The sequence below is a fragment of the Staurois parvus genome, unplaced genomic scaffold (assembly GCF_062004578.1).
Source record: "Staurois parvus isolate SC_StPar_1 unplaced genomic scaffold, SC_StPar_1.0 ptg000136l, whole genome shotgun sequence".
In the NCBI taxonomy this organism is placed as follows: Eukaryota; Metazoa; Chordata; class Amphibia; order Anura; family Ranidae; genus Staurois; species Staurois parvus.
This window is the reverse complement of record NW_028317932.1, coordinates 6,894,184-6,911,070: the sequence shown is the minus strand read 5'-3', so window position 1 is coordinate 6,911,070 and position 16,887 is coordinate 6,894,184. Positions and strand designations below refer to the sequence as shown.

The 16,887-nt window shown below is 38.4% G+C and overlaps 1 protein-coding gene across 1 annotated transcript in view; it reads left to right on the top strand.

Annotated features, from left to right (window-relative positions):
- Nucleotides 1–16,887, top strand: part of DNAH11 (dynein axonemal heavy chain 11) — a 363,722-nt gene that overhangs the window by 310,729 nt on the left and 36,106 nt on the right. Inside the window, exons 67-70 of the mRNA XM_089673152.1 lie at nucleotides 5,350–5,554; nucleotides 10,012–10,176; nucleotides 12,657–12,797; nucleotides 15,229–15,399. Of these exons, the coding sequence (XP_089529278.1) occupies nucleotides 5,350–5,554; nucleotides 10,012–10,176; nucleotides 12,657–12,797; nucleotides 15,229–15,399 (682 nt within the window). The remainder of the gene's footprint in view (nucleotides 1–5,349; nucleotides 5,555–10,011; nucleotides 10,177–12,656; nucleotides 12,798–15,228; nucleotides 15,400–16,887) is intronic.

Genomic DNA, 16,887 nt, shown 5'->3' with positions numbered 1-16,887 from the left:
AAAACATCCAGGCTGGTTCCTCTTCCTACTGCACACATGCTGCATGGATTGGTTCATTTCTGTGGGTGAGCCGTACTCATGGTGGCCTCCAGCTGTCCAGAGAAGTACAGCTAACTAGCAGGAATGCATGGGGCCACAGTGTGCATGTTCAGTAGGAAGAGTTTGAAGGTAATACTTTCCAGTAGTTTTCTCATTTACAACATGCTTGTTCAGGTTCTACGGCTGTAAATAATGGAAGCCAAAGACAGCTAAGCAGCTACCTGTGCACTTACACCACAATACATTCCCAACTTCCATCCCCTCCCCCTCCATCCCATCCTCTTCCCACCTTACTAACCAGCCTATCCCAAGTTTGCATACCCCCCTCTGAGAAAACAAAGCCGCTTTTTCAGCTGCAGGGCCTACCCACAACCACCATACCCCTCATGCCTACTTCCCTTTCTGCTCAGAGATCAGATCTCACAGGCTTGTGTTTGTACATTGGTAAAGTCCGTTCATCAAGTGCCTACACTGAGATGTGCATGGGACTGCCATTATAGTCTGTGGAAATATCTTCAGCACTGTGCATGCTGCAAGGTTGGAATTTTGAGCGAAAAGGAACTAGACTGCAGTGGATATTCTATCAGCCTTGCAGCTGCAAATGCATTTTTTTCTGTTTCTTTACACATTGAGATGTGTGATTTTGGGTTGGTGGGGGAGAGGGGCAGGGGAGCTGCAAAGCCAGGCCAATGTTGGTGCAACCTTGCCCACCTTTCCAATAACAATTGCCTGTACAATAACTTCGGTGAGGCTTATGGTGTTGGCAGAGACAGACCCACCTCTGAGACTCTGTAGCATGAGCACTTGTTATTGGTGCTGTGGGTTGTGCTGCTCAAACCCTTGCCTGACTTTACAGCCTATTGAAAATGTTTTTTCCTCCTGACTGGCAGCCAAGTAAAGATATTCAATGAGGTAGTCCTAGCAGTCCCCATTATGGGAGCCTGTGGCCACTCTATAGATGTAGGCTAATTAAAGTGGCTAATGGCTAAACTGGGATAGCCTCTCCCCTGGCTGCCTGCAAAGTTTCATCAGGCACTTGACCTTAAAAAAAATAAAAATAAAAAAAAAACAAAAAAGGAAAAAGTGACCAAAACAAAAATTGAATTATGTCCAGACAAAACCATTTTTCTTTGGTTTGGATAGAGTGAAGAAAAATAAAATCCCTGTTGGATTTCATATTTCTGGGGCTCTTGTGGATATATTTCCCCTTTAATTCCTGTCCTGGCAATCATGGTTTCACTATACAGAACAAAAACACTTTTTTTTTTTTTTAAATAGGGTAAAGTCCAAACCCTCAGGAAGGGAGTGTAAATCCCTCTGATGGAACCTTTACCCTAACTCGGAACCTTTCCTTACTCTATGATTGGACATACACTTTAAATAATACCCTATGAAATATTCTATAGTTATATAGTTTGATGAAAATGAATATTGCTTTCACATACATTTTATATATTTTCTTTATTATAGCCAGGGCTTAAATAAATGCCCCTCCCCTTCATTTTTTGTATGTGTATCAAAGGGACGGGAAGTTAAGAACACCCACCGAAATAGGGTGATGGGCAGAAATAAAATATGATGTATATCTAATCAAAGAGAGGTTTTATAAGAGCATCTCCAGCCCATGTCTATTTTTCTAGGCAAAAGTGTTCATAATGGATAAGGGTTAGAAATCTTATCCGATCTTTAATGCTGTCTGTGTCCTCATTGGTGAAATCCTCCCTATTTGTCACAAAGAACACTGCTACCGTGCAAAATGTGAGGGGAAATTCAGAATGGGTGTACATAGAAAAGCAATATCTTCCAGTGGAAACTCCAGTAATGCTACATGTCCCTCTATTAGATTGAAAATATTGTGTTCAAGGTGTGCTTTCTGACACCTATGACCTACTGTACATTCACTTTAAAATGTTAAATCTGTTTTGTGCAAATAATCTTTTTACCCTAACCATTGTGGATTAAAAATTACAATAAGCAAGGATGACAACTGCACGTAAAATGTATGATTTTTTTTTTTTTTTGAACATTATGAATAATGCATTTCCCAATGTACATACTACACAACTCCTAGTAATATCCAATATACAATATTGCAGTTTTGGATGTTTTAATGACTTGCCAGGATATAAATTCCTCCCTTGAAATAATGGCTAAATAGATGGTTGTGATATATTTGGTGCAGTCCAACAGTTGAAGTTCATTAATAATTGGAATGTTGTGGAGTATGAAGTAATGAATACTAATTACTCCTTTCATGTCTGACAGCACCCTGCGGACCAATCCATCAGCTCAGACTTTAATTTGGTTCCAGTAATGGTTCTATCAATAGTACATTAATTCTGTGTTGAAAAGATATACAGTTGAACCTGACCCACACTGTAGACTCCGGTGTCATAAAATGGCCACATACTGGCAACAACTAGGCAATTACAAATAATTAAATCTAGTGCGCTTTAGACACCACTAATTTCAAATAAAATATGTCTTATGATATCAATTGACAGTGGAAAGCGTAGCAGGAAATATTTATTGAATTGTGTTCAAGCCAAAGCAAATGTTCTAGCTTGCATTTTAGGTGGCTGACCTGTTAAAGATATTTGTAGGGATAGTATCACAATGAGGCTTACAGACATAATTTTTGGAGCATTGATATTTTTGGTGACTTTTAAATATGATAGTAGTTTTTCTTAATGTATTTGTAAACTCAGTGCAGGTATTTTAACTGCAGTAGCTGCTTTCAAGGATAATTTGTTCTGAAAATATTAAAAGCGTATTAAAGAACTCCTGTCATGGGAGAAATGTGGAGACTGTTGCTGCTGCTGACCACCTTCTGAGAATGCTGCTTGCCTAGCTGTGTCTGGTTTCAAAGCTTTCCAAATCACTGACCCATAATAAGCATGCAGCCAGTGAAGTCAAAATGTCTAACCTGTATGCTTCTGGGTCAGTGATTTAGTAACCGTTGAATTCACTGGCTTTGCATGCAGTGCATTGATTTGAAGTTTGCAGTTTCAGAAAGAGAGGTCTGCAATGACAGCCTAGCTATATTTTTTCAGCACAGGTTTCAAGTAAAATCTATTTTAAAGGGGAAATATCATGTAAATGCTGTATGTAGTATGTGCAGGAATTACAAATAGGGATATTTGTTGGTATATTGACTAACAGGTTTTATGAGATGGCTGGAAACAATCATTAAAATGTAATAAAATATAAAATTATTGCGGTCTGTGTTGCTCTTAGAGATTTTCCCCCACTTCCTGTCCTTGTGAAAATAATACTGGGGCCACTGAATGGGCAAAATGGCAATGGGAGTTATTTACTGAAGCTGGAGAGTGCAAAATCTGGTGCAGCTCTGCATAGAAACCAATCAGCTTCCAAGTTTTATTGCCAAAGCTTAATTGAACAAGCTAGAAGCTGATTGGCTACTGTGCACAGCTGCACCAGATTCTGAGTGCTCCAGTTTTAGTAAATCTCCCCCACAGTCTCTCTTTATCTTGTTATGTAAGACAATAATATACATAACAATAATATACTATAAAAAAAATGTACAGCGCACTCAACAATCAATGTGCTTTGGGATTTTAAATACATTAAAAGTTCTTGTAATCCGCTTTCTATGCTTTACGTCTACAAACAGATTGTAATGTTCAGTTTTGACTTATAGCAGCAATAGGATTCTCTGGCAGATACAACAGGCAGTTGACATTGGTGAGCTTTGGAAAATGTGCCATGATGAGCTTACTATTGGACACTATAGTATACTATAATTTAGGATAGCTGACACTTTCCCTGTGTCACAGTTCAGTTTGCCTTCAGTGCTGTTCATTGTAAGGCTCATGAAATTTAGGTGTACCTGTATATAGGTATCACTGAACTGTGCTGTCTGTGTCTCATTGGGAAGAGGATGGGATTTCCCATTTCTTTCTGTTCTGGTAACAAAAAGAGGCTAAATCTCCCAAAAATTTATATTAAAAAAATAAAACAATTTTTTTTGCTTTTTACATTTTTGGCAAGACAAGCTGAAAAGAAGGTAATACATAATGAGGTTTATTTACTAAAGATGGTGCAGCTCTGCTTAGAAACCAATCTGCTTTCAGGTTTTATTACCAAACCTTAATTGAACAAGCTGAAGTTAGAAGCTGATTGGCTACCATGCACAGCTGCACCAGATTCTGAGTGCTCCAGTTTTAGTAAATCCACCCCAATGAGTATAACTACACTCACCGGCCACTTTATTAGGTACACCTTGCTAGTACCGGGTTGTACCCCCTTTTGCCTTCAGAACTGCCTTAATTCTTCATGGCATAGATTCAACAAGCTATTGGAAACATTCTTCAGAGATTTTGGTGCATATTGACATGAGTTACTGTTGCATTTCTATCATCTTGAACCAGTCTGCCCATTCTTCTCTGACCTCTAACATCAACATGGCATTTTGGTCCACACAACTGCCACACACTGGAAATTTTCATTTTTTGGACCATTCTCTGTAAACCTTAGAGATGGTTGTGATCAGCAGTTTTTGAAATACTCAGACCAGCCTATCTGGCACCAACAACCATGCCACGTTCAAAGTCACTTAAATCCCCTTTCCTCCCCATTCTGATGCTCGGTTTGAACTTCAGCAAGTTGTTTTCACCAAGTCTAGATGCCTAAATGTATTGAGTTGCTGCCATGTGATTGGCTGATTTGGCAATTTGTGTTACCAAGCAATTGAACAGGTGTACCTAAGTGGCCGGTGAGTATATACTGGCATTATGGGTTTAATGTGGTTCAGTTACAGTAATAAAAACATTTCTATGTTAAAATTATTGTCTGGCTTTCTTAGTCTGCATTTTGTTGGCCAAAAAGGTGAAATTACACTTTTAAGTTCTGTTTTAAATTAACATTTATTTCAAGGCCACTTGTCTATTTGTTTTTATTCACCACCATCCTAATTAATGGTATTGTGCTATCACAGTAATACAACGGATGAACAGCCATGCAAATGTTTTATATCTCCCTAATCTGTGATTACAGTCTTGCACGTTAAACAGCTCCTCTGGCTAAACTCAAGGTCGTCACCCAGTTTTTCCCCATCCGCCACTAAGTCTGGTAATAATAATAAAGGCTGGTGTAAACAATGCTACTTGCCCTTTTATTTTACAAAATATTATATGAGGTTAAGATGTATTTGAAATTATTATTATCGATTAATATACTCAGAGTTATGCAATGTTGACTTTGCAGTGTTTCCATGTTACTCCCCAAAGTATTTCTTTATTTCTAGTTTTATGGTGCTGCATGTGATTCATTATTGTTTATACATAATAGGTATATTAAGATTGGAGACAAAGAATGCGAATACAGCAAAGGCTTCCGCTTAATTCTCCACACAAAGCTTGCCAATCCACACTACAAGCCAGAGCTCCAGGCTCAGACCACCCTGATTAATTTCACAGTCACTACGGATGGACTGGAAGACCAGCTACTGGCCGATGTGGTCAGCATTGAGAGACCAGACCTGGAAAGCCTAAAGGTAAAACAGAAATAGGTGTTAGGATTTTGTAGTTTTTGCTTTTGAAATGTGAAAAAAATTAGCCTGTAAAAGTTCATAACGTGGTTATTGTGGGTTTAGGTACATGCTGGTGTCATAAATAGTGTCTATGCAAGTTCCCTTTTATCATAGTCATGATGTACCTAATGTTAGTTGGACACTTTCATCTGGTCTTGTTCTGTAATGTTGAAGATGTTTTACCACTCATCCAGGCAGTTTTCTCAGCACTAATGAGTGTAAGGGACATACCCAAGCATTTACAGCCACACAAGTAACTCACCTTAATGCAATACACATGAAAGCATGTCTGTCATGATACAGGTGATTGGATTAAGGTGACTGGGGTATGGTGTAGCTATAAATACAGTAGTGTCTTGCTGCTACTCATTTGCTGAAAAAGCTACTTTGATGAGTGCCAAACCTTCTTCAACATTACAAAAAAAGGCCATTTTTAATGCGACTCACTAGTTTTAGGTTTATCAAGAATGGTAGCTATTTAGAACAAAACAAGCTAGAAGCTGTGAATTAAATTCAGCTGGACTTGTTCTGTAATGTTGAAGACATTTCACCACTCATCAAAGTACAGTAGCTTTCTACTGAAATGAGTATTGCCACATAGTTACATAGTTAGTCTGGCTGAAAAAAAACAAAAGTCCATCCAGTCCACATTTGCCAGTATTTATAGCTACACAATATCTTAGTCAACTGAAAACAATCACGATGGGATGATTTTGTGGCAGATGTCTTGAAACATTCCATGGTGAGTAGATTAATACCAGAGTATGTTGCCGAGACTCATTTTAGTTGAGGAAGCTACTTTGTTGAGTGGTGAAGCATCTTCAACTTTACAGAACAACGTTAGCTGAATATGACCCACTACTTCTAGGTATATCATGAACTTTCTCATAATGTTTACATCTGAATATTCCTGAGTTCACTATTAATTCTATAGATAAGATATTATTATTTAAAAAAAAAAAAGAAGAAAAAAATGTCCTATTGTGTATAGTCACTTCACCCCTAATCAGGCAAGGAGTAACTGTGAAGTGTGTTTACCCAAAAAAGATCTATGAACATAAAAACATAATGGATAGGGTTTATATGCAGTCAGTTATATAGCAAAAAATAAAATACATTTATTATAGATAAATGCTCCATGATAAAAAGTAAAAAAAAAACCTATATATATTTTTGAAAAACTTTCCCCAGGAAACATAGACCAATTAATACTCTCTCAGCTTTACATCTGTAACAGAAATACACTATGAAACATATGGTATAGTCCTCAGTGGTTAATATTCACCTACTGTATTGTCCTATGGTATGCACTTTTCTTAAATTTAGGACTAAAAAAACAGGGCAACATCCAGTTTGTTTGGTTTGCGATACTTACATATCACGAAGGGCACAATTATTCCTCAATGTATATACTGTACCATTGATTATATCAATTGTTTTATTATCAATTTAAAGTGTATGTTACATGAACATTTCATATTTCTGACTGGTCTGTGTTACTATGTATTTGTATTGAAAAGTATCCTGTTCTCTTTGTATTGCTTCCTTTGTTTAAATACTGTACTTGGTGATCCTGCCAGTCCCCTTGCTTTTCTATTTAAAACTGGCCAGGGCATGAAAGAAAATCCATCCCAGCGTGACCAGTTTGCTGCTTTACCTTCTACTTGGGAGCTCAGCCTGCCTGGACTCCAGTGATCAGACTTGTGCTGACACGCACCCTGCACAGCTATTTACTGGGTAGATCAGTGTACTACTGTTGCTCTGCCTACTGCCGATATGCTTTTCTACACAGATGCTGTTTCTGCATTATTAAAAAAAACAAAAGATATGTAAAATAAATATATATATATATATATATATATATATATATATATACAGTTGCAAGAAAAAGTATGTGAACCCCTTGGGATTACGTGGAGTTTTGCATGAATTGGGCATAAAATGTGCTCTGAACGTCATCTAAGTCACAACAATAGAAGGACACAGTCTGCTGAACATAATACTACACAAACATTAGATGTTGCCATCGTTTAATTGCACATAACATGTAAACATTCACAGTGCAGGGAGGAAAAAGTATGTGAGGCCCTAGCTTAATGACTTCTCCCAGAGCTAATTGGCAGAGCCAAGAGTGAGCCAACTTTGACTCCAGTCAGTGTGAGGATATTGGATGTGTTGCTGACAGCTGTCCTGCCCTTAAAAAACACACACCTGTTTTGGGTTTGCTGGTTTCAAGAAACACTGTCTAAAGTGAACCATGCCTCGCAGAAAAGAGCTCTCAGAAGACCTACGATCAAGAATTGTTGACTTGCATGAAGCTGGAAAGGGTTACAAAAGTATCTGCAAAAGCCTTGATGTTCATGTGTCCACGGTAAGACAGACTTTCTACAAATGGAGAACGTTTAGCACTGTTGTTACTCTCCCTAGGCATGGTCATCCTGTAAAAATGACTGCAAGAGCACAGCGCAGAATGCTGCATGAGGTAAAGAAGAATCCCAGAGTGTCAGCTAAAGACCTGCAGAAATCTCTGGCACATGCTAACATTTTTGTTGACACATCTACAATAAGGAAAACATTAAACAAGAATGGAGTACATGGGAGGACACCACGGAGGAAGCCATTGCTGTCCAAAAAGAATATTGCAGCACGTTTGAAGTTTGCAAAAGAGCACCTGGATGTTCCACAGCACTACTGGCAAAATATACTGTGGACAGATGAAACCAAGATTGAGTTGTTTGGGAAGAACACACAACACTATATGTGGAGAAAAAAAGGCACAGCACACCAACATCAAAACCTCATCCCCACTGTAAAACGTGGCGGAGGGAGCATCATGGTTTGGGGCTGCTTTGCTGCCTCAGGTCCTGGACGGATTGTTGTCATTGATGGGAAAATGAATTCCAGAGTTTATCAAGACATTTTGCAGGAAAATGTACGACCATCTGTCCGCCAACTGAAGCTCCGCAGAGGATGGGTGATGCAACAGGACAATGACCCAAAGCATACAAGTAATTCAACAAAACAATGGCTGCAACAGCACAGAATACGCCTTCTGGAGTGGCCCAGTCAGAGTCCTGACCTCAACCCGATTGAAATGCTGTGGCATGACCATAAGAGAGCGATTCACACCAGACATCCCAAGAATATTGCTACACTGAAACAGTTTTGTGAAGAGGAGTGGTCCAAAATTACTCCAGATCATTGTGCAGGTCTGATCTGCAACTACAGGAAACGTTTGGTTGAGGTTATTGCTGCAAAAGGAGAGTCAACCAGTTATTAAGTCCAAAGGTTCACATACTTTTTCCTCCCTGCACTGTAAATGTTTACATGTTATGTGCAATTAAAACATGGCAACATTTAATGTTTGTGTAGTATTATGTTCAGCAGACTGTGTTCTTCTATTGTTGTGACTTAGATGACGTTCAGAGCACATTTTATACCCAATTCATGCAAAACTCCACGTAATCCCAAGGGGTTCACATACTTTTTCTTGCAACTGTATATATATACACACATTTATATACTTATATACAAACAGTTGCATTTAAACTGAATGGGTTGTGTTACAAGGTAAAGGCTCACGTACACTTTAATTATATCTTTTGTATCTTATATTTGAGTGCTCATAAACCATTCCCCTTATATATTCTAATACCATATTATTATTGTAAATTTCTCAAGCTAGATGTGGGTACTCATTGCATATTAAATCTCTAGAGAAATCTTTTACTGGCACAATAGTCAATATTTCTCTTAAAAAGACATGTACCTATGAGAATGGCAGAAACTATATGAATAGTAAGGTAGAAGTATATGATGTGAAGTTTTCTATTCTACATATACAGAACATATCTGTAATACGTTCACATTTCCCCATGTTTTGTTGTTTTATAACACTGCAAGTGCAGAAAAATACCTATTGACAAAATGCAATGAAATGTCAGTGGAGCTGAAAGTTAGGATCACAGTGGATCTCTGGCAGATCAACAAGTACTTTCTGTACTTTCCATGTTTTTTATGTATTCTGCATGTGTTTTTTGGGGTTTTTTTTGTCCTGACACTTTAAAAAAAGGGATTTGCTGCCCCTTTGGCTAGTTTGAAGCTGGCACTGTGACAATGTATATTGTGAGAATCTGCAAGCAGGTACAGCCATTAGAGACCTCCACAGTGCCGAGCTATTGATGATGCTAAAGTTTTATAATCACATTAAATGATGTATTTTGATGTCCATGGTAATGTCATATCAATGCATCTCAACAGTAAATAAGTACCGGAATGCTTCAAAGCTTCTAGGCATCCACTGGACTTACTTCTTAGAGATTTGTAGAGGGTCGGGAGCTCTACCTAAAACGTATTTATGATTTTACATATAGTTGTCTGTCTCTGAGTATAAGGGATCTCTTTCTACTCTTCTTTTTCAGTCCATGTTAACCAAGCAGCAGAATGAATTTAAGATAGAACTGAAGCGCTTAGAAGACGAGTTGCTGATTCGCCTTTCAGCAGCAGAGGGAAACTTTTTAGGTGATATGGAACTGGTGGAGAAGCTGGAGTCCACAAAATCCACGGCTGCTGAGATCCAGCTTAAGGTACGGTACTCTGTGCTTTTTACAAATTATTTAGATCACATAACTAAACTAACTGAATTATTGTGTCAACGTGTGGCCTGTGGGATAAGTTGATAGGTGTGTCCACTCACGAATGATATTTTTTAAAATATACTTTTTTTTTTAACCTACAAAGCAACATTGTGATGTAAGATTTATTCAAGTAATAAAGTTCAATAAACAAACAAAGCCTCTTGTCTCTCCTTACTGGATACATAGAAGTTTGTATAGTGAGTGTGGTTCAACCATATGCAAGGTAGCAAAAATCTGTATAAAAAACAGTACAATGTATGTAACAATTTCTTGGTGTGGGATGGGGGTGGAAGGTCCCAACAGACACACAATAGGACAACACTTATCAGGGAAGCCCAGAGAATATTCCATAAACAAAGTACACAGAAATGGTGTATATAAAGACAGAACCATAAATTGTGAAGAAAATCTCCCTACTGACCATAATCTCAAAAGCAAAATGGGGAATGACAAAGTTTAGGTTGTGTAGCTTCAGAGGAATGTAGTAAATTTGATGGTAGAGTTTAAAAGAGAAGTGTGGGTTTTTTCCCCCCAAATATACTTACCTAGGTGGATGCAGCATCTCTCCCCCACCAGCTCTAAATGTAAGATCTCAGCGATCACTTGACCACTGATCGCTGAGTTCTCACAGCCGCTCTGAGCAGAGAATGGTACGTCAGTCGGCTGAAACAGGTCACAGGAGTGCAGAACAAACACAGAAGTACTGCCAAACGAGATTTGGCTCTACTTCTCCTTTAAGTTGTATTAGTTTGTCTTTTTAACTAATTTAGGATATACAAGTCTTCCTAAAATCTTCCCATTCCTGCTGAGATGCAGCTTAAGGATCCCATTCTTGAGGAGCTAGCTGAGGTAACATTTGCCATTGATCTCTTATATAAAAACTTTGGTTTGACATGGTAGACAATAATTCTGCACAATATTGTGAAACCAATTTTGTTTTAGGGAGGTCAAAAAGGAGTGTGAAAGAAGGCAGCATCTAGAGCACCAAACTAGCACTAGCAGCATGTTTAAAGTGTTACTAAACCCACAACAGTAAAATCAGTCTGTATATGCAGTAAAGCATGCTTGTTATACTCACTGTGGACCCAAAAGGATTAATCCTCTACATTGTGTAAAAAGGCTGTTTGACCATTTCTTCTCTGCCCCTGCTCTTGTTGAAATGACCACCTGATACAGACCTGATACAGATTGAATCTGTAGTCACATGCACATGATCAGTTTGGTGTGTAGTGCTAGAGAGGTTTTTTTTTCCTTGGGAGAGTGCATGTGATCAGCAAAGGGCCAATCAGCACTTTACAGACAGAGGGTCAGGGGTTTCACATCCTCCTAGAGCAGAAACTCCTCCTACAAGCTTTAACTAGTGCTCTGCTGAAGTCACAAGACTAACTGCTGATGAGAAAAGGTAATTAGCAGTTTATATTTCCTAAAATAATTGCATTTCCATGCTGTGTGTACTGTGGGAGACCAGATATAGTGAATGCAGGGTCCTGGGTTTAGCAACACTGTAAGGTGGAAATAGGAATTTATCTGGAGGGTAAGCTGATTTAGAAATGTAATGCCCAGAGTTGCCCAGTGTCACGTACCTGGATTGTGAGCCTGACGTGAAGAGGCAGGCTTCCCGTACAACTCCAGCTCAAGGACTGCTGATAGTGAGACAGTGGTCACAGGGGCACGGTGGGGTATGAGTGCCTGTGATCAGTCCGGTAATAGTAGGTGAGCTGATGAGTTGCAGGCCAGGAGCAGGGTTCTGATGTAGCCGTGTGGGATGGATGGATACTCAAGCACAGCATGCTGAGGATGCAGGGTCAGACGAGCCGGGTTCAGTATCAGTCAGGCAGATCAGGCTTACAGCGGCAAGAGGAAGAGTAGTCAGATCACAGACTTGGTCAGCAACGGCAGATCAATCAGACAGGAGCAGAGATAGGATAATAAACCAAAGACAAGCCAGAGGTCAGGGCAGGAAGCAATCAAGCGGAGATCAGGAACAGGCTGGTTCAGTATCAGGAGACAATCACAGGAATCAGGGAACACGAGCAGAAATCTATTTTTTAGACCACATGTTTGATTCTTGCAAAGGCCAAATTACAATTGATCCTCTTTAAGGATAAAATGATACAAAAATGTTTAGTGAGTTTCATCGATTCACTATTTTTATGGAATTTTATTTTAACATGGAAACCTACAATGTAAAAGAAAAAAGTGACAAAAAATGGTTGTTTTGAGAGAACTTATACATTTTAGTTTTCTCTGCTACTTTTACTAGACTAGAATGCTACCAACTGAGATGATCAAGTTTATCATATATTTTATAGTTTGTCCAAATTGCTGATATTGTTTATCTGTTAGATTTCCAAATCCCTTTCCAAGCATTATGCAGAAATACAGCAGTCAAATCTGTCGATGTTATGAGTATCTTTATTATATAACAGGTGGTTGAAGCAAAAGAGAACGAGATAAAAATTAATGAAGCCAGAGAACACTACAGGCCAGCCGCAGCCAGGGCATCGCTCCTGTATTTCGTTATGAGTGATCTCCGCAAAATTAACCCAATTTACCAGTTCTCATTAAAGGTAAGTCTTACTTCTGGAAACATTTTCCAATCCTACTCTTGCACAGGATGTAATGGCAAAGAATGCCTGAAAGAATACATGTCTAGGTTGCTGAGTTTTGGATTCTCACTTTCATGTTTCTAGGAAGGAAGAATGTCATTGGTTGCTTCTTGCAACAGAGTTAATTTTCCTGGCATTTTGAGTCCTGCAATCCAAGACTGCAGCACTACTAGATACTCAGGGCACCTTGTCTTAGATGTCTTTGTCCTAGGTATGTGACAGTTCCAGGAAATGTTGTCCTCATTATGCATTCCTTTATCCAATGTCACCCACTGTCATCAATTACACTGTAATAGCTGTTGGTAGGAAATATGTTTGGTAAGATCATAATCCATCTATGCAAAGAGTATATGTGCCTTTTTCATTTGTGGTGCCCTGTTCCTTAGGGTGGTTAGAACTTGGCAAGTAGGCTGATATTGATCATATGGCAGCTCTGGTAGCTGCAAGGAGATTTGCTGTGCCAATAGTTGGCTTTAGGCTGGTGTTCTAATTGTCCATTCACACCAGCAGCTGCTCTGAACCTATGGTCGCTGGTGTGCACTGGGAGGACACAGTGCTGAAGTGCTGATGCTGGCAAATCACACTGTTTACTTTTTTATGTTTGAACTTTATTGAAATGTTCCAAATGACATTTTATTAAGTTCTGTTCACACAGTGGTGTTGGGATGAAAAAAAGTGTACTGCATTCATTACTTTTTTCAGCACACACCACCACAATGCAGTGGTGTGAACTGATACCATATGAAGGAAAATTTCCTTGTCTGAATGGACCCTAAAGACTAGTTTTAGGCTAGTTAGAGGTCCTCCTATTACCTTCCCATTCTTCCTGTTCTCAAACAGTTTTTATTTTATTTTTAAAGCTAACTGGTCAGACAAAGACGACTTGTGCTTGGTTCACCACTGCTGTGTATTTGTAACAGCTATTCATGCACCTTCACCAGTTGTGCGCTCACCTGGTAACTATGACCAAACCGTTAAGTGAGTTCATAAATAGCTTGTGTCCCTTTTGTGGACTTTGGCTGGATGGGATTAATAATCTGCAGTGTTAAGGAATCCCCTCTCTTCCTTAACACTCCTCCAATGGTTCATATGCCACAAAGAATAATGAAAACATAGTGCCTTATCCTCTTTAAAACATTTATTTAACACAATATATTGCATTCACATGTAAAAGCTGATAAAATCGCTTTAAAACTGATCCACGGTATTTGCTAGCAATCCAATTCAGTATACTTGCTGTATAATTGCCTGTCTCCTTGAGCGTCATGACGTCAGAACCCCTCACCTACACATTGCGCCATCAGGGGGAAATGCTAGCAAATTCTAGCTAGTAATATAATGTATATATTTGTCCGTGAAGCTCGACACCATTACATTTATTGTTGATACTAAGGAATTCTATTGGAATTAAGCTTGTGTGTAAAAACATTCTCGTATGTTGGGGTTGCTTTGTCTTAAGCTGATAATCAAGTCTTGTTCTTAGACTGTTTTCACACTTACGTATGTTGATAACTGTGGGCTGTTGTGGGCAGGCAATATGTCAGCCAGATAATTATGAACCTTTAAAACAATGCAAACTTCAACAAGCATAATACAACAAAATGTCAGCTTTCACATTTCATTGCCTTGTCATATTGTCCTAATAAAAGAATAGTTTTTTTATTTTATCACTTTAGAGGTCATGGCTGGATGGAAACCTGTGGAATCCTTTTATACCAGTGTCTGTTCTCTATAAGCCAGGCTGCATTTCAGCTGGATGACAAAATACAGACAACATTAGGATGATATATATCTGATACTACATATCCCTATTTTATCAATGCCTTGTATGACTTCCCTATATAAAAATTTCAATATTTTCCTATTTTGGTAAATTATGTATGAACATTTTCTGGCAACATAATTTGTTATTCATATAGTAACAAGTCAGGATCATTTTTTTGCTACACTTCACTGTAGAAAATGGCTCGGTTGGCTAATTGGGTCTATGGACAATAAGATATGTTATCATCATGCTTTTCATGCAGCCCAAACTAACAGAGAAGTGGACAAAAAAGACAAAAAAAACAGCCTAAAAAAAGAACAAATCAGTCTAAATCTTGTATTATGAATGTGTTACCTTTCATTAAGACTCTGTGCAATGCTTCTAATCTTTTTCAGTATTCTGGATAGAAGTAGCTAATGGCTATATTAAATCCCTGTGCACTTTCATAGTGGTGAAGAATAAACTCTACCTGCTACTAAAGCCTGATCTCTGGCTTGTATACATAAAGTTTATTTCTTGTGAACTATAGAAAGACAATGGTTCTACAATGCATGAAGCCTGTAATAATAACAGTTATTATTCCTGCTGTGAGTTGCAAAACTGATCCATTATGTCATGTTTTTATAGGCTTTTAATGTAGTCTTCCATAAAGCCATTGCACGTGCAGAGGCCTCAGAAGATGTAAAAGAAAGAGTGGCAAACCTGACTGAATGTATTACATACTCAACGTTCCTGTATACGAGTCAGGGGCTTTTTGAAAAGGACAAACTGACGTTCCTGTCTCAGACTGCTTTTCAGGTATAACTGAACTATATGGTGCACTGAAAACATTGTAATGGTGGAACAGCTTGCTCCTGTAAAACAAAAACCCAACACACTATTCTAGATAGTATTGGCCTTCTGTATAAAATAAATACTGCCTATATTGCTGCCTAGTAAGAAATCCGATCATATTCCTAGGGATTTTATGTAAGGAAAAGAAACTGTGGACATAGCTGCTTGCCTAGCACAAAGCAAGCCGTTCTGGTTTCATAAATGAGGCTTAGTGCTAGAATGTGTCCTGTAAGTAGAACATTGGCTAATAATGATTTGACCTTTAAATTTGCTAGATTACTAAACAGAAATGGACTTTTCACTGCAACGCCAACATATCACTAGGTTTACTGTAAATAACACACCTCCACTGTTAGGAATTATGTCAATTATTCTGTAATATATTGGGGTAGCCAGCTAATCATATGCAAACAAAAATGCTGTTTTGTTTTTTTTTTTCTTAATTTTCTTTGCACCTGATTGGGTATTCTTTACAAAGTGAAGCATCACCACATTCACTAAACTCTGGGGAAAATGAGTGCAACTGCACTTGCAAAGTGCAATCTATTTACCTTTAGTAAATCAACTTCACTAGGAGGAAACAAGATATCACTAGGCCTCATTCACAAGGGCATACCTATCCATGCACACATGCAAAGAGACGCCATTTCCCACATGGGATGCACAGGTGTTCTGTGTATCTGTAGGCAGGCAGTCCCATTCTTCTTTGTTGGGACGCAGTGGTTTACATGGACACAAATTCTAGTTCTAGTCTGACAGCTGTGCAGGGCGTTTCCCCAAATGCCGACAAATATAATGTATCACTTACCCTTACTGTGAGGAAAGGATTATCTTTAACTTTTATGTAAGATATCACTTACCTCCAATGTGAGGAAATAATACTTTACTAACTGTACTGTGTAATATCACTTACCTCCACTACTGTAGCACTAGCTGTGTTGTATTAGATCGTTTAACTCTAGTGCCTGGAAATATGTCATTAACTGCGCTATATAATACTAATTGAGAAGTTTTTCAGAAGAAGTGAAGGAGCATCATATCAGAAATACTCAGAAACTGATGTTCGATAATGGATGCAGAGACCTTTGGAGCAAAATTGGAGCTGTTATTCATTACAGCTGATAAGATCCATATTTTGTTTCAATAGATTTTTATTAAGTAGAAATTGTAGACAAGCCCATAACATCGAGACATCATTCTGTTTTGTAGCATAGCTTATGTACAATGGAACAAAATGTACAGTACATATTCAACAGAGACCTGAAAGTGATCAAAAGCTCAAACAAGTGCAAACCAACATGTGGGCTTCAATACAATACAGAAAGAAAATGGAAAATAGTTAGTCCCACCAATAGAGGTAGCAAAGCAAAAACCAAAGTGCTAGTGGACACAGCAATATGAAGGGCTGATTACTCAGAATATAAGATTGAAATAAGTGAGTGCACATGGTTC